Consider the following 25,460-nt stretch of genomic DNA (forward strand, 5'->3'; position numbering starts at 1 on the left):
ATTCAGCCAAACACACTTTTAAGGAAGTTACACTTTAAGGACGTTTCCTTGTTTTACTTGGCAACAGTGATGACCATATTTAGTGAACATTAATACACTATTATACCAACTGAAATATTCATTTGTCTAAACTAAAAAATAAAGTTGAATACCAGAGGCCGCAATTCAGAATGGTGATCAAATTTGCAAAATTGTACCAAAATTAAAAGGACTTATTATGCTTTACAGGGCGAAAACTCCCAAGATGTCATCTTTTCATCAACATTACGAAGAATACCAACAAGCCGTCTGAACAGAAAACTAAATGACATCAAAACGTATAGTTGAAGCTGTCATAGCACAATAAATTACATTAATTTCATGCTAGACTAAACTTGAAAATTTACTGACAACACATTAATGTTAATTTTTAAAAAGGTTACTTATACATTAAATAACAATTTACAATTTATGCAATAAATGAAATCGTAAATTCTCTGCACCTTAACATTGGTGTAACCTTTCATATCACATAAAACGGTCCCATCCTGGAACAATGTAAATATATACTCAAAACTTATCTGTTCAATCTTCCCAGCACATAGACTTCATTGTACTATGTACTTTACAATTACTGCTTATTATCACTATCATTACTCGAGTTTTTAACATTAAGGTATGGCTCTAAAAAGTGCGAAATACTTCAAAGATGAACACATCATACATTTCTGAATAAATCTTTCTCTTATTAATACACAAGAATTTTGATTAAATTCAAGGTACTACAAATTTTGTTCATCAAGGTAAAGTATGTTGACATATTCACACAACACAACTTCCTGCAGCTCATGCAACAACATTCACCATTTCCATATCTTAAAACTTCATAAAGAAACGGAAGCCCCAAGATATTCATTTTCCATACTTTGCTTAAAATAACAACAGATACACGTTCTACTAATTTATACACAAGTGTAACAATACAAACTTTCAGACAGTTGCTTACAACTCAGCCAGTTTCCTCAAGACAAAAAAATGTTAATTTGCTCACCATACAAGTGCCCATCCTTACACATGTATATTACCATCACATTTTCTTCCCATTAAAAATAAATAGCAAATTAAATAAATTTTCAAATACATGCAGAACTAATGTACCTTTTGTCTTTGCTTTCAAAACAACTGATACATTTGAAAATATTAATAGTCAATATACTTGTATACACTTAAAGAACTAACTTCTATACACTTGAAAAATAATTTTAAAAAGAACTGACGATACTTATAATTGTAATATGCTCAAAAACTTTAACATGAGTTCTCACTATAAATGCACGAAATGTTTTGAACAAACAGCTGCCAAGAAGAAAAAAACAAGAATTGCACATACATGTATACGTATTCCTGCACTGGATGTACACTAAAACAAACATATATGGCAGTCATCATCTCAGTCGCTGCTTCAACACTGACATCTGATCTTGTTTAGGCCAAAAAACATCTCTGGTTTCTGGTCAGGGACTGGCTTCAAAGTGGTGTGGTGACGCATTTTTTTTTTTTTTGCCCTCACTTTTTTTTCCTAGAAATGATGTACGCATATGAACGATGTCCATCATGACTGCATGTAGCACATACGTACTGCCGCTACTAACACTGAAATAGACCGGCCCCCACTATTTGCTGTTTAAATGCATTTCAGCTTGTAGATGTACACAAGACATAAGACCATCTCATTTGGTTCCCAGAGGAAAATGTATAATACAGAAATGACATCTGCAAAAGAGTGCCTGACTAAATGTATTGGGGTCTAAAGAGACTCCTTACTGTAGATATTACATGTACTCAACCATACCCCATCTCAAACATGTTAAATGTACGCAGGCGCAGGATTCCAGGCAAGCAAGTTTGGCAGCTTTTGGACATCGTATAATACCAAATAAAAACTGTTGGAATTTTGTTGAAGTACAGGTCTACAGTGACGTGCGCTGACCAAAAACTGGAGACTTTTGGGGGTCTTAAGTCTTAATGTGGCCATTCCTCCACTTCAAAATAATTGAAGATTTAAGACAATCTTTGACAATCAAGAAGGTAGCATCAGTGTTTAACATAACAGTGGCATTAATACAATGTAATGCTATATACAAAACTACACACAGGTACAGTCTATGTACTTGTGTTGAGTTACAAAATAAATGTTAAAGCCATGGTAAATACCTTCACAGATGAGATCTACTCAGTCCTCTTCAGATCCACTGTCATATCGAAGCTGTTCCTTCCACCAATCTTGAACATCTTTAGTAGCTGATGATACCATGGAAGATTTGACTGTCTTAGGAAACAGTGGCACTGGGCTAGGAGTACTGCTTGGAGTGCTTGAAGTTGACCCTAAAGAATAAACTCAGTGTCATCAAATTGTCATACTACTGAAAACAAAAACCCACATTCACAATTTCACAGGTCAGTGGTTCTTGATTGTCAGTGTTAAACACTTTGCATAGAATAAAACCAAATGGAAATTACAGTATAGGCATCGAACTGGACCTTAGATACAAACACAGACCCTATATCCATACTATCCGTTTCGTGACTTTGTCACAAAGGCGGACGTGCCACTATTTGCAGGCTCCCATTGGACACCCGCTGAAGTTGCACGTTAACTTCCGGTGCCATGGTTCCATGTACAGTGCATGTGCACTGCATGTTCAGTGGGCATGGGCTAAACTGAAGTGACGTCACACTTACTAACTGGATAGTAAGCATAATCACTAAAACTGTTACTTCTCATTGTCTCCTCTCTACAGGTTTCTTCAAGCTTTCAAGCTACAGTGCCTGGGGCACTTACGGTTTCATTTTACCAGAAAGACTTAATAATAATAAAAAAAAAAAAGATGTTACCTGGTTGGAGTCTGCGACCTTGTCGTCTGACCCTTAACCCTGCTCCTTGATCATCGCTGTCTGGCTTGGTTGCCCCACCCTCTGAGAGGGTTGGAACCAGTAACTTGTGACTAGGAGAACTCTGAGGTGCATGGTCCTGGGTCAATGAGTACATAGAGCACAAGTTATTCAATAAAACTAATAATGCAAAGGAATATGAACATCTTAATGTTAAACCAGATCAACCAATTCCCGTTCTTCAAATCCCTACAGCCATCCCTACAAATTAAAGCACTTAGAGTTCTGACCTGGTCTCTGTTAGATTCTGGTGATGGTTTCAACTTCTCATTTCCTTCTTTGTCTTCAGGTTTCACATCATCCTTAGCAGCTGTCTCAATGAATGCTGGGACATCTAAAATTTTATGAGATTCTCTCTCATTAGGCAAGGACCCCAGGAGGAAGTTAGGAATCTGCATGTGAGATTTCTCTTTCTGCACAAAGAACACAAAAAGAACAAAATAATAATACAAACATGTAAAGATACAAAAAGAATCTTAACTACTCCTTGCCAGGGATTCTGGATCCGGACACATATGCTTTGTATGTGTGGCCGGGGTCTCTGAACTCAGACAAAGGGAAGAGGGCCTTATAACAAAAGACCGTACTCGAAACAAAAGACCAGGCTGCTGGGAATTACCGACATTTTTTCACTCTAAAAAGTGGAGATAATCCAGCCTTGTTCTGAAACAGTATACTACGGTTTGGGGCATTTAGAGCGAGCGGATTATCACTGGGGACAAAAGCGCTCCACCACCGCAGCAATGAGCCACACAGCACTGCTGCATGCTACTCTGGCCCATATTGAAAAGTGGTCAGCAGCACACTGAGCCATGTTCGTGAACAAAAGAAAGTTATATAACACCGCACAATCTGGGCTCTTTTTACAAGGCTGCAGGCCTGGCTGAAATATTCAGGCGTCAATAGATTTTTCTCTGTCAGGCTAAAGTGGACACCAGACAGTCCTTCACGTGTTTGTAAGTGTCCAGTAAATGAAGATAGGAATTTGTTAAGAATTTTGAAAACAGAAAAAAAATGATAGATATCCCGGCCCAGCATCATCAACATTGATAACTGCCCCGGCAGGAAGTGGTTAACAGGCAGTTACGACACGTCAATCTGTAAGAGACCTTGGCAACGATATGAGATCCTGAATGAACTTTGCCATTTTCATTTTATGATGTAACTATTACATACCGCCCTCATTCGTTTCAAGACTTTTTCCAACCATGTACGGATGGTTTCCTTGGCAACCTCTTCCTCAATGTTATACTCTAGCTCCTCTCTGGCCAGAAGTTCATCAAGTTGAAGACTTTTACGGATGTCCACAGATCGATAAGACAACATGCTATAACGCAAGAGGATACACACATTTAGAAGTGGATACTTAAGCAACATATTACAGTATTTATTTCCAGAAATTCACTTGCAGGGGTTGACAATGACATTTCTATTTCAACTGTTAATTTCATGTTCCAGCCTTGTTATTAACATTTTCCTTTTGTACAATTGGGCGTATCAGTTCTTGAATTCACAATGTCTTCAGCTGAACTCATCGGTAAGATGGACACCCCTCATTTTTCTGGGTCTTACCTGAGCACATCATGGAACGTGACATCCTGCCCATTCCTCATTTTCTCAATCTCACAACACATGTGCTTATACAATAAACGATCCTTCTCCATGTCAACCTCCAGACGGCCACGCAGCAGACGCAGAACAAATTTGACTCTGCTCACAGGAATCACTCCCTGAAGGAACAACAGAAGCAGCAACATGATTGGTCACTCCTAATAACATGGAAAACTTACTACATGTAAAGGGAACACCCCATCAGCCAGGGTGTTGATTGGTTTACAGATCCTGAAGCCAACTTAAAAACCAGCTGACTACTTGACAAAGGGAAAATGGGAATAAAATCTGACACACCTTGAGAAGCTTACCTTTCTGCCTACATCTACTGTGTTCCAAGTAATCTGGAAGTTCTTAATGTCTGCGTAACTTAGCAACGCATCCTCTTCATTTGAATAGAAGAGTGAGAAGTTTTCCATGATGATACCTGCAACATCAATAAGAGATATCATCAATGTCAGACCTACTACAAGACACTGACATGCTGCCTTAGTGAAACAGATACCAGCAAGATAACTTTCACATTTAGGCTGAGTGTAGTGTATGCATGACTCACCAACGAGTAGATTCAGGAAGATGTAAGCAATGATGACGTAGAAAGAACCAAAGTATAAGAGTGATGCAGTGACATTCCCACAATCTGTCTGCCAATAATTGTCACCAGTGGTGCTGCAATACGGTGGACTGATCTATTGAGACAATTAATCACATGGGTTTCCATGTAAACTCACTGGAACTACATATATTGACTTTTCCTTTAGTCTTCTCTGAAATAATTTTCAACTGCAAAATACTATTTCACATTGAGACTAACTGTTAAGAGTCTTTGCCTTGACATCATTAGTCAAATTAAATCAAATCACTTACCATGCAATCATGCATAATTTTGTTCCAGTCCTCTCCTGTTACAATGCGGAACAGCACAGCGATAGCGTTAGGAACATGCTCGAAGTTGGCATGTCTGTGGAGTGAACATCGTCAAAGAAAAAAACAGATATCAACGTAACATAAAGCATCTTAATGCAATGGTACCTGTGATAAAACTTCACTTCATGACCTTTCACCTTGACCCCCTAGGGTGTATGTAAAATCATATTGAAATCAGAGGATTTGGAAATGTTAGAGCTATTGTCAAAAGGTTCCAAACTTCATCCATGTGTAGATAAAAGATGATTTCAACAAGATCAAGGCAAGGTGGAGAGGGACTTAGAATTAAACAACTCACCTGTTAAGCATTTCACCATACTTGACTTTGCCAAAGAGCACAACGCCAGTAAAGGCATAGAATGTGATGAGGATGAACAAACCAACAATGATGAAGAAACTCTTCACCATACTCACAACTATCGTCATCATCAACATCTTCAATGTTGGCTACAAAAACAATACAAACACAATATAACACTTACTGCTATGTCACTTCCATAATGCTTTGTACAAAATGAATAAAAAATAATTTGGGCAATTCAAATTGATGTAATATTTGAAGAAATTACAACAAAGCTACTCTATTCAATGTTTGACATGATTTACAGCCTGCCTGTTTCTTTGTGAGTTGAAGGTAATGTCAGCACTTACATGTTTGCCAGTAATTGTGAAGAATCTAAAGAGAATGACCGCTGATCCCATTGCGTAGCTGAACTGGCCCTGAAATTGTTCAATGAAACTAGGAATTATGACAAGTCTGAATTTAAGTGATGAACAAGACAATGTCTTATGCAAAATAAAAAGTATCCAAGTCGAATAGCTTGATAATTATCAATGAAAGATAAATGAAACTGCAAACATTTGTCCATGCGCTTGTACCTGGTGAAATGAGACAGATCTTCCTCCCAATTCAGTTGGTATGCATCGATAGAGATGATTTTTCAATGAATATTTTGCATCCACTTCAATTAACGGGATGTGAGAATTCAGCTTTTTAGCTGATGTCATCTTTGTTTATCTGTTGACCCTGAATTTCAGCTTTTTTGTACACCTGGTCTGTACAAATGTATGGCAGCTTTTTACATTTTAGCTTTTGGCTAGCCATTTTCAGCTTTAATTTTTAAGTGGCCACTCGCACCCCTGATGGAAATAATGTTTATTCATGCAAACCATAAGAGTTGGTGCTTCTCTACAGAGTATCATGCAAAACTGGAAAGGCTTAAACAATGACTTTCAGAATGTTGACTAAAATGGTAATATACAAAAGTTATAAAAACAACTCACTACATTACAGACACCAACACCAAGGTCCTTGACTCATGCAGATATAGCTGGATGCATAATGCCACACATAACAGTCATGTAGTCATCCCACGGTAGAAATTATGACTAGGTATGCACAGGTGATCACATGGTCATATCACAGGGTGGTGAACGGTGAATACAGGTACATGGACAAGTTGGGCTGTATGCATGCTGGACTGAGTTTAAAAAAGGGGGGGAAAGACACACCGTCATATCACAGGGTGGTGAATGGTGAATACAGGTACATGGACAAGTTGGGCTGTATGCATGCTGGACTGAGTTTTAAAAAGAGAGACACCAGGAGATATTAATGTCTTCAGTTTCAGTCTGTGAATAATGGGTACATAAACCATGCTGTAAGGTCTACTCATCAGACCTAAGTACAGTGTATTATATTTGTTGTGCTTCCTGCCTGCACATTTCCTGAGGTCATGTGACTAATTTTCAACTGAATGTGTGCAAACTTTTATCCCTCCTGGAAACAGAATCGAGAGTAAGACTACTACAATAAAGAAACTTGAATGCCCCCTGCTGAAAGCAATGTGTATAACTTCTTTGTCTTGAGAACCGAGTTACACACAAAGTCTATACTGCATTAAACAAATAAACATAAGAAATGAATTTCAGCCCAAATGAAAGTCAAGTGAAACATCATACATGCATGTTGAACGAAAACTAAATCAAAGTGACCATTGCAGTTTGACAATACAAAACATCCTGGACATGCATGACAACTATTTTACCAAGAAAAAGACACATCTCTTCTTACAGTTCAACACATGCACTGTTTCACTTACCCGTTTCCAGATGTGTATCGCTACCCATATGACCCCCATCAAGGTTACACAGAGGTCATAGCGATTACGTCGACTGTGCCAGTAACCAATGGGACTCAATGAGATGCATTTCAAGATGACCTCAAGAACAAACATCATGGTCAAGACAACCGAGACGCTAGCCAATGCCTCTGATGCTTTATTGGGTGGCTCAGTGTTGGATGGTTGGCCAGGGTCTACCCACTAGGACCAATCAATGTCATAACATAGAATTAGAGAGGTTTGATATTCACACATGTGAAGGTAAAGCTCTCCAATTATGTTCTTCCTAATGTCCCACTCCATGACTCATGTCCTCCAATGTCCAATTTAGCAATATAATGTATCTTGTGCCATTCTTTATAGTCGTGAGTCATATAGTTTGATAGTTCAATTACTCACTCGGTATGACAGAAGAAAGAAGTTGATTAGAACCAAGCAAGCAATGAAGCGCTTGAAGTACTTGTGCTGCGTGATGTCATACATACGAGCCCGGAAGTACGAATGGTCTAAATAGACAAGACACCAACAAACATCAATGTGTTCACACACCGCTGAAGACATCAATATTACATTCATTATTACTGTCATCTTCACACAATATGAAATATAAATTCACCAATTTGAAAAATTCTATTCGCTAAGTATCACTTTAAGACCGCATTTTCCAAAGACAGACAAACACCCTATAATATGAGATGAAGTAAAAATATTCTGTTATGACATTTAACAACTAGATGTAAAAATACAGATACAAGTCAAGTTTGATTAATGCTATTTGTACCTGGTCTTGGCGGCAAGTGAAGAGGTTGAGCTAGAGACAATCTTCCTTTCAAATCCTGCCATCGCCGCTGGTCAATGGTCAACAATGATGTACCCTGTAAAATTACAGCAAATGAATACACAGGATTTGGACATTGCAAAGACATGTGGTAATAACTTGTATCACACTTGTTGCACTTAACAAACAATGTTTTATGGGAAAGAATAAAAAATGTCAACTTTATATATACATATATATACCCCTGAACAACCATCTCACAATTTATGATTAAATACCTTGCTCTCAAAGTAGTTTGTGATGACCACACCAACAAAGAGTGTCAGTCCAATCATACATCCGATGAAGACAAAGATGTGGATATAGATGGCATGCCACTACATCAAGAGAAAAAGAAACTTGCTCCTTTTTATATTGTCACAATGTCAGTAGTGGAGTACCATGTCTGGGAAGTCTGGAGCCATTTGGGTCATACTGTATCCTTGGCACAGAATATTTGTCATGATTTCCTTCCCTTGTACCAGGGAAAAAATTGTATGTATGACAACAGGTTTATCTCTTAGGTAAAACAGACTTGTCTGAGGAGACACCATAACTGCAGTGACACCACATTCACAAGCTTATTCTTGAACTTCAAGTGCGCATGCATTTGGCAAATCACAACCCCCATTAGTTGCAGAGGCTTGTAACGCGCACGTACTACCTGTCCACAAGCGTTGTGCCACCTGTACACAAGCGTTGTGATGCCACAGTAATGGTTTCTAATAATTCTGGTATGATTGCCATATAACACGATGAAAAGATTGTACATGCTTGAGGGAACTTGGGTCTGAGGAATGTGCAACATTGCCTGATGATCAAGTGTAACAACAATTGAGCTCCTTTTGTCTGATAAATAAAAGCAAATCACTATTACACAAATAATGATACATCAAGGAGTACTCACCAATGTGCATTTATCAATGATGATGTCACGGACTTCTAACCAACCTTCAAGTGACAAGACCTCAAACAATGCTAGCATGGCATTGGCCAGATTATCAAAGTCAAAGTTACGTGGGTTAGCCCTGCAGAAAAAACACAAAGGATATCAGAAATGTTTAAGAACCAAGGGCCAAGGAGTGTGGCATTTCTGTCTGTGGCTTCAACTTGTAGCAGTACATTACGTCTTTAACCCTAACAGAACTCAATCCTCCAAAAGATGAAGGTTTGAAGACAGTTAGGGTTATTCAAACTCTTAAGCCATGCAATATTGTTCATGTGGCCTTACCAGACCCTAGGAACAAGGAAGCCTGGCTGGAGCTCATAATCCCTCGGTTTACGGAACTTCACCACGGAAACATTCTGGACAAAACTCCCAACACACTGTTCCTACGATTCAAAAGCAAACACAAAAGGATGAAATTAGTACCGTTCACTTTCATATTCTTGCATGTTGATTACCGGTACCACAGAAACCAAACTAATAATACCTGTAAATAAGTACTTTTTGAAGCTCATAACCAATGTGGTATCAGCAACAGAATATGGAAGAGCAATGTAATCTTGTAATTAACCATATGCCATTAAAAAATTGGTTCAAGGTTCTAACTCGCAATTTACTTTGCTGCACAAAGCTTTGTTGCAATGCTTAACAACTTGAAGAAATTATAATCAGCAAACTGCTAGGAAGCACACCACAGTACAGTTTGTAACAATCTTACCTTTGATGTAATCGATGGGTCATTGCACTGGGCAAGCTGGTTAGCAAAGATCTGAACACCATAGCTAGCAAAGATGAACATCAGTGCCAAAAGTAAGATGGATACCAGCATAATTTCCTTGACACCTCTTAGCACCTCAAAGACCATCTTCCGGAGATGGGGAACCAATGTGAATATGCGCAGTGGACGGAAACACCGCAGAATCATGAGGATCTGTGTGAGGGGATTAAACAAGTCCAACCTTAGGATGACCCATATTTTGTCAGTATAGTAAAAATACAATGCGTAATGCAATGACTGAAACTACAGTAGGCTGGGCAGATAACTTACATAAGCCAAAGATTTGGGTGGGATATCTTTGGGTAACCAGCACAGGAAAACCAGGCTAACAAAGTAGATGAAGACATCCAAAACACCACCCACGTCTCGGATCAAAGCCTTTGGTGTAAAGAATAGGCCATCTGCCAGAACCTAAGAAAGATAAACAGAGCTATGGAGATAACTAGAATGAATGATTGTAACAAAGAAAGTAGTAGTAGAATGGCCCTTGAACTAACACAAAAGTGATCAAAGAAGGGCCCCTGACCAAGCACAATGTAAATGCATATTATTCTAACAGAAAGGAAACTTTTTGATTTCAAGAGAGAAAGAGAAAGCTAACCTTGAGCATCATCTCCAAACTCATGAAGATAACAAAGACATACTCCGCAACCTGGAGAGCAGGCGTTTCCATGACCCTGTTATTTGCATCTTCAAACATCATAGAAATGCAGGCAGCCACAGTAAAGACAATGGAGAACCATGTCAGGTAGGTCACCATGGCGAGGAAATCACTGTAAAAGAAACAGGTATCAGTGTTAAAGCATTATAAACCTCAAATGTGATTTTCATGTTGCCATGGAGGTACAAAAATCTCCCCCTTTTAAAATGACACTTACATTCAAGCAACCTGAGGGTACAGCACACACATTTCTATCTCAAAAATACAGCAAAATTGTCCATCTGAATACAAACAAAGATTTTTTGAACTTCAGCGACAGCAAGACATAGGCCAGTTGACAAACAAACCGAAATACACAATCAAATGCTCAGCTACTTACTGAAATCCTTGGTAACGACGCTTGATGGCCATTCCAGATTCATCAGTGAGAGTACTGAGATAAATTTCAAGAACAATAATATTCATAAAACAACAAACAATTTGCATCATGTTAAAGGATGTGAAAACATTACAAAAAAGCACACTAGACTTACGCATTGTATCTGGCATATACTATAGCACTACAGATCTTGCGGATGCGACTCTCTCTACCAATTGCAAAAAGGGGCGTGTCAAAGTAGGGATGGTTCTCTCGTAGCTCCTCTTCCTTGGCAGTCCTGCAGTAGGGTCAAAGGTTACAAATATTACTTTATAAAGTCTGGCAATTTCTATTGATTCATCGCAATAAAAGGACAATCATTTATCATGGAACAGTTTATATTTCTACTCAAATGTCTCCATATATAATAACTGAAAGTTTTCATTCTAAAAACGTGTCTCCTCTTTAAACCTGGCATAAACATTTCAACCTATCCAAACAGTTTAGAAAAGCCCCAGATAACTTGCCTCTTCTGTACAGCTTGTTGCTTCCTTTCCTGTATCACTTTGATATTAAATGACACATTGCGATTGGTTATAGTGTCTCCATTCTCCTTGATGGATTCCATTGGCTTGTGACCTCTCAGTGACCCACGCAATGCCCTCAACCTGTTGATGTCACATTACAACTGAATCAATACCCTCAAATATGAAATTCTTCTCTGCAGACAATTAAGCAGAGTGAAACAGAGACAAATTTTGTGCAATGTTTTGTCATGCTCACTGCATACAACAACAACAAAAAATTTATAAACTACTCCAAAACAACATCACAGCCTTCAATTACAGCATCAACCAACAGGTCATTTTACACAAACCCATTCTATCAGACGGATGCCAAACATAGTGCCATGTCTCAGTTGTTGAAGTTCATGAGCAGATTTGGAACATAAATCATAAAATGCAGCACAGTGCAAAAATCTTCTAAACGTTACAACAAACCAAAGAAAAACATATGCAAAGGCATAACAAATCTCTCTTTTCATAGGATTCACAAAATAACAAAATCCTACATGTAATTTAGCAATTCGTAACATTTGAAACAAACAGAGTACTGTACTTCAAGTTTTCTAACAATACACTGTGCATTTCAAACACACGTCACAGTCCACATACTCAACGTACATAACTCAAAGAAATTCTGTTCACAACAAAAGTCATAACCAGGGAACTCAAGACTGAGGTGCCAACAGCTCTTATGTCTGTGCATAGGAGATGCAAAAAGAAGTAGCTTTCAAATGCGGAATTGTGTTTTGTTCATGACTAGGAATAGTCACAGCAGCGTTTCCATGGAAATGTCCAAGCCACAGCCACTAGCCAGAAAACAATCACTTTGCAGAAGACCTTAACTCGACATATTCTTCATCTTGCATGCAGTGCATATTATGTTCTTTAACGGGGTGTACATTCTATGTGTACAAGAACACTTTTGGCAGAAAATGCCACAGAGCAGGGAGTAAACCTTCTATGATTATTCACGGAAACATTTTCAGTTCTACTGTCTACGGTTTGTTGTTACACTATGTCCTATTATACTGCAATTCAAATGGTCTATAATGGTCATATGGCCAGTAAATGGAAACAAGTGATTACTTGATATTAAACTGCATAACACAGCTACTGTACCCTCACATCAATCGCACTGCATGTGAATCAAAGCAGTGCATGTATGAGGAATATATACCCAGCTGCCATTATGCAGCAACCACTTACATGTAAATGGTAAGCTCACAATAACAGGATACACGGCAGCAAAGTAATTATTCTCATGGAATACGTCACAAATTACAACTATTTTTTGGACTTTTGGCAAGACACATCAAAGCAACCACTGACTGCTCTATAATGGGGGACATAACGATATTTGCACCAAAGGAGAACACGGTAATGACAGTCACGTTCAACGATTGCTACATCATACAGGAAACCTTCTGCTTTACTGCTGGGGAAGCTAAGGGTAAGGTCAAATACAAAACTGTGCAGCTACTATTAATTAAAACCTACACTACACGATCAAGCATTAAAATGAGCAGCAATGAAATGAAATGACATGGAATGGAATGGGTGTAATGGAGTGGAATGGAAAGAAATCAAATGGGTGTTGTGGAATGGAATGGAATGAAATCAAATGGGTGTTGTGGAATGGAATGGAAAGAAATCAAATGGGTGTAATGGAATGGAAAGAAACATAATAGATGTAATGGAATGGAATGGAAAGAAATAAAAACAGTGTAATGGAATGGAAAGAAATAAAATGGGTGTAAATGGAATGAAAAGAAACAAATTATCGCCACACAACTCCACAACATCGATGATCAGTAGAACAGGCTTATCTGTCACCGCTACTCAGTTGATACATTTCTTGTAGTCATCTCCACGTAAAGTAACCAGCTGATGATAAGATTAACCAAAGAAACTGGAATGAAATGACATTTAAAGTACATGACATGTGTTTGATATTTACCGATATACCGACCTGCGGTCTCGACATCCATACTCGCTAAGCATACGACCCCGGTAACCAATAGCGCCATAGCCAAGACTGAGTACCCTTTGATGGGCTGAGTTTCTGTAAAGAAATAAACAACAGAAAATCATAAAAACAACTAAACTTCTCTAAACAAAAACAACACAAATATTGCAGAGTTTTAAAAGAAAATGACTTCCTTTGCATGATGTACCTGGTTATAGCCTGGTTGATCGGGGTTGGGGAGCTTACAGAATTAGAGAGTAACTTCTGACTCTGTTTTTCATATAATGATTTGTTCAATCTGGACTACTGCCATTATTACTGATGCATATCTATGTCTCATGATTTTACATCTTCAGAACTACCCCTCGTTCATAACTGCTGAAGCAACAATCTGAATTTTACCTGACAATGGCGGCAATACCAGTTTTCCTGTGCACCAAACTAGGTACATGACAGGTGACTAGCATCTTGGCTCGTCGACACAGTAAGCGCAGCTGATTAGCTGGGTCAGGCAAAGCCACCACCATTGACCCCTGGTTGTGACCCTGAGTATCTCTGCTGACTGATCGTCGTAATAATCTCTCCATGTCTGTTCCTGTCTCCACAAACTGACGGATGAAACTATCCCTATGTAGAAAAAATGACAGTAGAAATCTTAACCCTTGTACACTGTACGTAAGTTCTCGATTATGATTGTATCAGCAGCATTTGAAGCCAAATTACTGTTGACTCTCTTGGTGGAAACCATCCATGATCTAATCAAGTTAAAGACTTTGATGCCACATCCTAGGTACTTTTAGGAAATTGAAGTACAAAGCCCTGTGTGAAGTACTAGTGTACTGGCTCTACTGACCTATCACAAGACTGCAAATAAATCAGAAAATGTCAATTTTGACAAAATGGCTGCAGGAGAACAAAATTCAAACACTGCCTTGAACTTAATACCTACCTGATCTTTGGAAGAGAGAATTCTGACGGCAGACGAGACAGACTAACCATCTGAGGTTTGTCGCTGTCAACATGAATCATACAAATACCTTACAGTAAACAAATCTGGCTCAGAACAGCAGTAAGAACATTGAACAATTGCGGTGTGAACTTTGAAAATCTTTTGACACTTACAAAGTCAACTTGGCTTGAGTGACAACACGAACAACAAAATCCAACAGAATCTAGGGTCAGTTTTGACTTCATGGCAGACTACTGCATTCTAAAGTTGTGAAATGGTCTTCATTACTTACGGGAATTTTTCAAACACTCGGAGTCGCAGAGGTAACTTCTCTATGAGGTTTCCTTGCTCTGTTGCTTTGAGGTGTTTGAGAGATTTTAAATCCTCATCTAACTCCAAGTTGTCCAAGATGACAGCTACAAACATGCTCAGTACAATCTTAATATTAGACCAACAAAAAACAATTACTTCCTCAACTGAAGCCCAACTTCAATTTAACTTGCTTCAAAGCTAAGTGTATCCACTAGTCACGCTAAGATCATTCATTTCAATCCCCATCCCCATGGAAACATTCAACATACACATGAAAATAAAACTCATTACTCATAAACATAATCAGAGGAACATTTATGGAAACTGTTCATTGGGTCATGTCTATTTCCAAGTGACACAATGCATCTACACCAGAAACAGGCACAACACTGCAACCAGTGTCAATGAGATATACAAACTGTGCACTACATCTTCTTGACAAGTCAAACAACCAAACTTGCATCAAGACACACGACTCTAACACAAACAGACCATTTCTACAGGGTTTGAAGGGTCAAAATCAAACCAAACACTCTTTGACAGTTTACTAAGCATTACTTGGACTTCAACAAGCAAGTACAAGGGGACCACAAGAAGTCTACTTCAACAAATTTCATTCCAATTCTAAAACATTTTATACAAATGTTGCTTTTTTCAATTCACTTTTATCGACTAGACTCTCACAAAAAACATGCTTGCACTAGGAAAATGCAAACTGTATCAAACCCATGTTTCTACCAGCCCTCGTTATAACATTTACATGCAAGTTCAAGTGACCAGAAACCAATATCTCTACTTGAAACAACAGACCAATATGAAGAGTTCAAGAAATCCCCCATGAAGAATAAATTTAGGAATTGCAACTCAAGTTTTAACGATTTATTTCCTTAATATGAACACCGAACAAGTTTATCAATCAACCTGCGTGACATAACTAAGGAATGCCACTTTGTCAGTGTTGGACCTAAAACCCTACTTTCTTTCTTCCTCAGAAAAAAGGGGCAAAAGAATGCAAGAATGAGTTATTGTGTGGATTAAGGGGGCGGGCTTGGGCCTGGTGTTAGTGATGTGGCAAACAAATGTAATAAGTACTACATCAAAGTGTGACATGAATTTTTTCTGATAACTAAGCATTGTGTGGTCAACTTGCTTATTCACTGCAATCAGCAGGCGCCACATAGTGCATTAGTATGCTACAGTCATGCTCTGTCATCAATCTCATGCATTCACTTATACACATCTGGATTGTTATTTCTCATCGTCAATACTCAGGATATCTTAAAATGAGACAGGCAATGGACAATCAATCACACAACAAATGCTACACACCAAAAACAAACACTACATGATAAAACCCAGACATCAAACTAGCGGCATACTCTCAACTGTACACAATCTGTGTGAATTTATGTTGAGAGGTCTGGCTTTGACCCAGAAATATAGAAAGCAGCCTCCAACTGATATCTGGGTTCAACAATCAGATCTCCATCAAACAGCAGCCATTTTTGGTTTTCAGAATTAAAGCTTATAACAGTCTGGTACTCTTGGCAAAACACCTGAAGATCTTTGCCTGTGGTTTCCGCAGAACACATGTACTCCACATTGGCCACCATTTTGATAAGACCCTAAAGGTTAGTAAAAATGACTATCCAAGAGAATGTGAACCTAAATCCCATTCTTCTATTGGACCTAGATGGTATGTATATTTACCACAGTGGCAAACAGGTGATAAGTGATGAAGTAGATGGCTATAAGTGGGGCCAGACCATGATCGGCAGCAAGCATACTTTCATACATGACGACGGCCCAGCCCTTTTGAGTCAAGATTTGGAACATGGACATGAAGGCCTAGAATGAGAAGGAAAGGTGGGAGGGGGTAGTAGGCATCAAAGCAGAGAGAACAAAAGAACAAGAAAATAAACTTGTGTTATTCTTATTATCATGGTAAATTTGGAAACAAAGAAAAATCTTCAAATTAATCCCAACATGAAGTGCCATGTCACATAATTGAAACAAAAAGCTTACATTTGGATATTTTTTAAAAGATCCGCAAACCGGCTCAACCTAGTTATAAATGTTTCAAACTTTCCAACCATCACAGTTTTTAAAATGAGATGCTCCAGCTGAGACATTTTACAAAGAATCTCGAGAAATCTGAAGAACAGAAAATAATGAAAGAGTTACAGTATTAAAAAGCCCAGAACAAACTAGACAGTTCACTTGGGATGTATTTGAAGTTTTTCTTTTCATCCATGTTATCTTCTACACAGGCAAGATTTAGTTCCGTCAGGTTTCTTAAAGGATGAATATAACCATTCTTTAAGAATCAAGGAGGCAAACCAAGAATGCTTATGGTGTAAAGGAAAGTCAAACAGTCTAGAATTTCAACCAATCTATGGAAGTCACATGGAATTTCTCTTATGATTTATGTGCCCTGAAATATTCCTCATGACACTTCATTTCTCAAGAAAATTTTTATCAGAAAAATATCTGCACGCCTTTCAAAAAAGATGCTCTAGAAATCTCATCCTGATGAGAATTACACCATAAGCTGCACTCTTGGTTCAACTGCGAACCATGTTGAATTCCTAGAGGGATCTGCCCTCTGTCAACACACTTACCACATAGGCAAAAAGATGGTAGGTTAAAAAGAACACGGCGATTAAACTGGATACATCTTCGCTGGCATGGAGCATACATTCATTCATTACCTCAATCCAACCCTCCTGGGTTAGAATCTGAAACATTGCCATGAGGGCCTACGAACAGATATGGTGATGGAAAGGGGTGGGGAACCCACGCCACATACACAAATATTATAATCAGTTTAAAAGGGGTAAAATGAATATAATGGTTCAGCTGTAACATAACATATAAGGAAAGTATTCCTTGTAGACACACTTGCTGACATTCAACATCAAGGACTACTGCGGGTAATCCAAAATATTCAAATGACCAGACATTGGTTTACTGAATACTTCCATAAAAATAGACATGTTATTTGTTCATGATGCCAGCAAGAACAATGACTTAAGGCAAATTTTCAATTTGCCTGTTCAACATCCAAAAGGTTTTTCATAGTTTAAGGATGCTGTGCATATTGTAATACTGCTAAAATAGGTTTTCAAACAGTTATTCCCACAAGGCATCTTTCATACAAGAAATACCCCCGTTTCATCTCCAAGTACATGTCAGGAAACTTTTAAATACAACTTTAGTTGCCAACAAAGAAACTGTTACACCTCAGACCTAGAGGTAAAGTGCTACAGCAACTCAATACTGCAACTCCACAATTTCTAAGTTAACATTTAGCTTTATTAGGTTTAACAATCATAAGACAGATATCCAACGACTATTACTCACATGAGGGAAGGTCCAGAATTGCTTGAGGTCCGGAATATAACAGAATAATTGAAGACTAATGACTGATACTACGATGAGAGAACTCATGGTGAATAGAATCAGTGTGCCCAGCTTGACGAATGGGCCAAAAATCTAAATTAGGTAATGAATGAAGAAAAAGCAATCGTCAATTTAACACTGAACTTTACTGAGTGTTACAAATTTGGCTAATAAGTCAGTAGATCTAGAGATAAATACCAGAGCGATTAAACACCTGTTTGAACTTAACTAATCACTTTCTGAATCAAGTCTATGCATAACAAGAATGCATCCAAGGGCAAATGGTGCACTGTCAATATTCTCCGCTGACACTAAAGTAAAACTTTTACATCAAACTGAATTCCTGATATAAACCGCAAGCACATAATCTTCTGAGAAGTCAAATTAATTTTACACAAGTTATTAAGCAAATATTAATTCTAGCACAGTGTTACTGGCAATACCTTGCGACTGAAATCTTCCAATGTTGGCGACAATTTGATCAGACGAACACATCGCACCACCTGAAAATGATTGTTACAGAATACCAAAAGGTAGATCACAGAGAATGGGGAATGTTCACATCATAAGGGACGTGTACATAAAAACATGGTTTTACTGTTTAATTTTTGCATGCAATGAACATGACACCACAAAGAAAACATTCTTCACCAGACCAAAAAAGGGAATTTTAAGTTCTTGATACCAATCATTAATTTAACTATGATTTAATCCACCCCGAACTGAGGTGCAACCCCAACTGGCGAACAGAAAGAGGTGTTTACAAGCGGGTTCTTGCAAGCATGTATGCACAGACCATACATGCCAGAATAAATTAGTTACGCATAATCAGCGTACTCTGCGTTAAACCCGCATATACCTGCGGGCTTCATGGTGGGCCTATGCGTTGAGTACCAAAAAGCACGCCCTCTTTTGTTCCACTCAGAGCGGATACTCACTTGGAAGTAAGTGAACTGTGTGTGGTATAATTTGTCGAAGAGATGCAGAGTTGTTCCAAGCGCCAAGCATAACTCAAACTTATGAAGTGATCGCTTGATGTAACCAAAGAAACCAAGACACCAAATCTTGAACACAACCTCCAAGTCAAACAGAACGGTGAAAGTCACCTTGGAAGGGGAAAAAAATTAAGATTGATTGATTTGGAAACTGAAACCTAACTTCTCTCACAACACTGGCAGCATCATGTCAATGATTACCCCAATTTTTTTTTAATTTGTTAAGTCATGTAAAAGTGGATTCTAAAATGATCGACTGTAACATCAACTACAACTCAACCAGTGTTGTCACAAGACCAGACACAAGACCAGACACAAGACCAGACACAAAACCAGACACAAAACCAGACACAAGACCAGACACAAGACCATCACAAGTAACAAGTCGAACAATGACAATGGAATGCTTTTGTTGTAATTCATTTGAACAGCTTATGACTTGAATTCAGACTGAAGGTCTTGTGTTAGTCTTGTCTTGTGATGGTCTTGTGAAAGTATCAAGTGGCCTCGACAACAACACTGAACTCAAAGACAGATGATGAACAAAACTGTCTTCCTCTCCACAGCTATCCAAAGAGCACAATTACAGCATCTTGTAGACAGAAAGTACGTGTACGGAAATTCCACTCAATTTTCAAGATCCTCATCCTGTTGATATCAGTTTTACTAACAACTGTCCAGATGCCTGAATTTACAGTGTGTGGATGAAATAGTACTAAGCATTAAGATCAAATACACAATACAGCACCTCACCTGCGCTGCATACAGGAAATCATGGTATCTGCTGCTTTCTTTCTGTCCAAGTGAGTTCAGCATGTTGTAAGTTGAGGCTAGCAATGCATCACTGATCACCAGTATCAAGATGACCATATGAAAAGCCCTGGACTGTAGAATGAGTTGACAGCAATGAGGGGCTAAGCCTCGCGGTTTATTTTCATCCACAGTTGTCAGTTTCCACGGTGTACAGGTCCCGTCATCTTGAAGCACCTAGGACATTCCAAAATTCCAAAGTCTGATTGAAATTGCAACTTTTGACAAAACCTTAAAATTGTAATTTTAATATGCTAAAGCAAACCTGCAATACATAGTTTTCTATACCCACAACAACTGTGCTGAATGAACTGGCATAAAACCCAACTATCCTTAGCAAATAGGCTGATGTAGATAATGAGATTATGTGGTAATTTCGTAAGTTGATTCATGGTTGGCTAAAAAGGTTGATTTCTTACCTTTGAATCAACTGCTGATTCTGCTGTGTTTCTGTTGGTCCACATTTGTCTGAACTGAACTCTGATCTCAGCAAATGTCTCGATGATTACAGCTATGAACACATTCTGAAGGCAAAAACCACGAGACATTTGGTCGAGTTTTGATACTTGATGTGCATAAAACAATCAGCAGTAGACTAAGATGAGTGCAAACACTGGAATCAATTAATGCTCACCTTCACAAGCCAGGCAAGAAAGAAGATCATTGTGACAAAGAAGAAGTAGCCACGCCATGGTGGGAAGCTGTCGATGACTTTATACATGACAAACACCCAACCCTCCAGAGAGGCACTCTCATATACTGTGAAGATACTGGATCCTTTGTGGCAAAAAATAGGAAAGATTACTTCATGTTATATAGTGTGATACATCTCATAAAGCAGGTGGTAGCAATCAATTGTAGGCAATTTACAACAGGTGCGAGGGGCTAGTCTAACTTACCTATGTGTTCAAAGCCATTGTATCCCATGACATCTCTTGGTAGTGAATCTCTGTTTATGCATGTCATTCCTTGATGACATTTATGTCCCATACCGTAATCCACTGAGCAGTGTGTGTCTGGTATCGCTAGCTCATTCATAGTGAAGTTAGAACTATAGTTGCAATGAGTAAATGAGAACACTTGATTACAATCTGGAGCACACTGGAGAGAGGCAAGCACATTTAATTCTTAAGCCACCTGTGCAACAAGTGGACAATTTTTCCAACATACTATTTTGAATTTTGAACAAGGGCACAGTTAAATCTGTCACCTTCACTTTTTTGAATGTTGACATCTCTGCTTTGCCTATCTTAGTTCTGAATAAACTAGTAACTTACTCGTTTGTTGTACCATTTACAACACAGTGAGCAGAGAGACTTCCAAACATCTGCACTCCCAGCATTCCATACAAGACCAGAAAGAAGACCAGAAAGATAGTCACACTCCAAACCTGCTGGCCGGATCGCCTAGTAAGAAAGAGGAGGAAGGAACACCAAAGGTCAAATGAGTTGATCAAACTCAGCCAGATATGCCACTAACATCCACTGGCATTCGGGGATTCAATACTCTGTAAATCAAAGACTCCAAATGAAGAGAACTTAACAGTGCCATCTTAAATATCACAGGACTGGTTCCAATGGTATTGATTGGTTGGGTTGGGTTGGGTTGGGTTGGGTGTATGTATGTATGTGTAGGGTGATAATTAAAGTGATCAGGGGATATGGCAAAGCAAAAGTTATTAATGCAACTGGTCTTAGTAAATCCAGTTTATTACAATGACACAGAAGGGCCATGAATAAAGGCGGAGTCATGCTTGATATGAAAGCAAACACAATTTTGTGATGTCAGACCAAACACACGAGCTGCAAATCTGTAAAATTTGGGCACATTTTGAGCAAAATTCAATTCGCTGTTGCAATCGTCTGAAGAATGAACCTGTGTTAAGGCCGTCAATTTTGCTCATTGTGAGCAGTCTGACCAATCTTGTGAAATGTTAGCCATACGAACTTACCTAAAAATAGACATGACACGAGACTTGGGCAGTTGGAATTTGAGATAGACCCGTACACATCGTATTGCCATCAGTGGACGTGGTGACCTCAGAATGGAATAAACTGTGACTGCATTCACAACTTCTATCAACTGGAAAAACTGGAGGAAAAGCACAAGTGACAACTGTGATAAAGATAGATGTATGTATGGTCCACCATACTCAACGATCTCAATTCATTACATGAAAGCAATCAACAAGGAAATGTTTATTCTTCCTTACCTGATGGAATGAATCATATACATGCATACATGTGCAGGAGTCTACCAAATTTGAGTCAAATGTCTACAAATGGTTTCCCCTGGACAGCACAACCTCCCATTTCAGACACATGTAGGCAGACTAAGATGTATTTACTTAATGCTGATCTTGCTAAAAATGGACAATGTAAAACATGAAACTGAATGATTTATTGTCAGTTAAGTTTAACTTCAAGGAAGAAATCTAGGTTTGTTTTGTTACCTGCAATGCCACTGAGACCCAAACCAGAAGCACCATGATGGCATCAAAGACACACCAGTTATCCTTCAGATAGGGTGCTTCCCCCTAGCAATCAAAAATCACAAACCACTTTAATACAAATAACTGTTTTATGTAGCACTTTTGGACATAAGAAATAAACTTGAAACAAAACAATGATTAAACAGCTGGCTGTTAGTAGGACTTACTCGGATGACACCTTTCATATGCATCTTTGCAATCATCTCAGCAGTAAAGATCACACACACGATAATATCCATGACAAAGGTGATGTATTGCAGACTGGGGATGACTTCGAATGTTTTAGGAGTGTTACAACTGACTGAGATGAAGCTGATAAAAGCCATACCACGAAGCACGCCTCGCACCTAGAAAGAATAGCCAAATGTCACAATTCAACTCTGAGTTCAGATCTAACATAGAGAGGATGATTATGTTCTGTCTTGAACCAATAAGAATGATATATTAAACTCTGTTGCCTATTTTCCCACGGTAAGGAAAAGTAACAAGTGACCAAGTGTCTTACCAATGGCCATACGTGTACCTACATAATTTGCCACATTTCCTACCTGCAAGACATGACACTACAATCTGTTGAGTTACACAGTACCGACTTTTTTAATACATGTACATACTTTTGACATTACATAATGCCTTGTGAGAAGACTAACCCACGGTTGGTTGACCCACTGAATCTTAACGCTGTCGGTGATATTTTCATCAGCTCCATAGTCTGCCAGTGGGACATCTTCGAGTCGACTGGTGCTGTGTTTACGCTTCTTCAGAACCATGCTTGCAGTGAGTTGGATGCAACAAAGATCTTATTCTGGCAGATATATGTGTCGTGTACTTTCAATGGACCTGTATGAGAAAAGTGCAATTACCTCTGAACTTATGTTCATGTTAGCAAATGTTAAAAAATTGGTACAGGTTGGACTTGTCTCTTTTTTTCAAGCCTTGACGGAAAAGATGACACAGACAAAATGAAAATGAAAGGCATTATACACATGATTCAATTACAAAGAACATTAAACATTTGATGATTTAAAATGCTAGCCTAACTGGAATTCGGATGTTTACAATAGTCTGGTGGTATTTTTAACATGTTTGTTATATGTGTATGACTTGTGTCTGTTGGGAAAGAATTCCATATACTATGTACATGGACGCCTCTTGACACCCTGTGCACAAACCCTAGGAGACTGGTCTGAAAAATTCTAACGTTAAATGTTGAACATGGTGAATATCTCAATCACTATCAATATTTCCACTGCTAACTTTGACTTTTTGGATATCTTACTGCTTTCAAATGGCTAATAGATCACTGTGGGCAAAAATCTGTGGTGTCTGTACATGAATTCTTTCCATCTGTTGTAAAAATCATGGCACTGGGCCTACGTGTGCAGGTTGAAGTTCCATCAACCAACTTGACCAAACATCTGTTAAACCCATAGGCCTAAACCGATAAAATTTGCACTGCACTAACGTTATACTAGCTCCGCCATGTCCGAAGTGAGCCAATTCAATCACAAACCAACCAGTAGCCAGGTAGCCATGCATTTAAATATCAAATATCATATGCCACATGCACACTGGTGATGCATCACCAGTGTGGCAAATGACATGACCAGACAGATGCCAGAATCCAGAAAGCGACCATGGTGCCTGCTACCCCAGAACTGTGGGGTCCAACGTCCACCCCACACTCAGTTCTGGGGGTAGGCGACAGCAGGGTTGCACTACACCAAATACGCGCCCATAGAAAACAGTGCCAAATCTGACCAAAATAGCGCCCCCTGTTGACTCTAGTGAAGAAGTTGACCTCCGTTTTTTCACTGGAAATTTAAGATTATGGCCAGAAGATCACTTCTCATTTCAATTTTATGGGGGTTAGCCACGAAAAGGGAGTAATTGCAGAATACCCTGCCATGCAAAAACACCCACTAAAAATCAATAGCTACATAGTCAAGTGGAGGTTGTTTGACTTCGGGTTATCCTTGCTGCGTCTTGAGAACAAAGAACTGCAACGCAAAGTGAATGGGGAAGGCGGAAGAATTTTCCCAAGTCCAATGTGGGTCCCGGGGAATGGCTACGCAGATACGGGGATATGAAGTGGGCCTTGTGGATGGAAGCGTGACTCCGTATCCACATATCCACGGCTACGAGGTGGGCAAGGTGAGTGTGGCGGGATATTCTGCACAAGTACTGTGCCACGAAAATATTTTTATTCACCTTTGAACGAAGATACCCCCAAAATAGCAGTAAAACTAAGCACTCATTTCTGAATGTAGCCGCCCGCCTCCATCATGTCTATCCAAAAAAGGCCTGCAATTTGGGGCTTTTTGTGAAAGAAATACCCCGAACTGGAAACTATCAATCAGTCCTAAATTCAGGATTTATAGAAATATTTCTATGATGCCTCCTGATTATGGCCTGTCTTAATGTAAAAATCCCGTGGGATCACAAATTAATGAGCTCGCGCGCAGAAATACAGCGATTTGGTTGAATCATGGAGAAAGGAGGAATGCGCCTCGAGGCCTTAACCCCTTGCAAATTGCATGGCGGTTGTTCACGCCAGCTGTATCACGCCAGCGCGCCACGCCGGGGTGACTCTAAAATTTACTAATAAAGCTAACAAAATAATTACAATTTAACTATTTACCAACAATCTCATTGCAACAAACCCGTCTGTGTATTGTTACAAACGGAAGCAGAGAATCGATCATGGATTCCAGCAAAAAACATGGGCGCTTCTTCAGAAATCCTGCATCGTTTTCTGCAGCTGTCACTGTCAGAATTTATAATGTAAACGTCTAATTTTATGCAGACTAGTCTGTT

General features: G+C 38.9%; 1 protein-coding gene across 5 annotated transcripts; it reads right to left on the reverse strand.

Annotated features, from left to right (window-relative positions):
• Window positions 1-16: 16 nt before the first annotated feature.
• On the reverse strand, window positions 17-25,443 carry nalcn (sodium leak channel, non-selective). Of its 5 annotated transcripts, none has more exons than XM_087147222.1 (41): window positions 25,285-25,443; window positions 23,294-23,483; window positions 22,811-22,990; window positions 22,605-22,688; window positions 22,104-22,243; window positions 21,430-21,558; window positions 21,052-21,203; window positions 20,787-20,929; window positions 20,572-20,676; window positions 20,096-20,329; window positions 19,286-19,453; window positions 18,791-18,850; window positions 18,309-18,440; window positions 17,567-17,704; window positions 16,656-16,793; window positions 14,926-15,071; window positions 14,634-14,696; window positions 14,087-14,311; window positions 13,688-13,780; window positions 11,680-11,820; window positions 11,328-11,450; window positions 11,174-11,227; window positions 10,735-10,906; window positions 10,404-10,544; window positions 10,074-10,286; window positions 9,641-9,741; window positions 9,317-9,437; window positions 8,649-8,747; window positions 8,374-8,467; window positions 7,992-8,098; window positions 7,572-7,793; window positions 6,121-6,189; window positions 5,768-5,916; window positions 5,410-5,503; window positions 5,099-5,231; window positions 4,854-4,969; window positions 4,504-4,661; window positions 4,108-4,258; window positions 3,162-3,344; window positions 2,875-3,010; window positions 17-2,364 (listed from the first exon to the last, which is right to left on the reverse strand). In XM_087147222.1, exons 2-41 carry the CDS (start codon window positions 23,411-23,413, stop codon window positions 2,213-2,215), a joined length of 5,379 nt encoding a protein of 1,792 aa, XP_087003348.1. In that variant the 5' UTR covers window positions 23,414-23,483; window positions 25,285-25,443; the 3' UTR covers window positions 17-2,212. The 5 variants fall into 5 exon arrangements, with proteins under 5 accessions (XP_087003348.1, XP_087003347.1, XP_022100555.1 ...); XM_087147221.1 differs by having other exon boundaries at window positions 13,676-13,780; XM_022244863.2 differs by lacking the exon at window positions 17,567-17,704 and having other exon boundaries at window positions 25,285-25,442.
• Between the last annotated feature and the right edge of the window lie 17 nt (window positions 25,444-25,460).

The sequence above is a fragment of the Acanthaster planci genome, linkage group LG16, assembly GCF_054643075.1.
Source record: "Acanthaster planci isolate LZ-2023a linkage group LG16, COTS_SCS, whole genome shotgun sequence".
Lineage (NCBI taxonomy): Eukaryota > Metazoa > Echinodermata > Asteroidea > Valvatida > Acanthasteridae > Acanthaster > Acanthaster planci.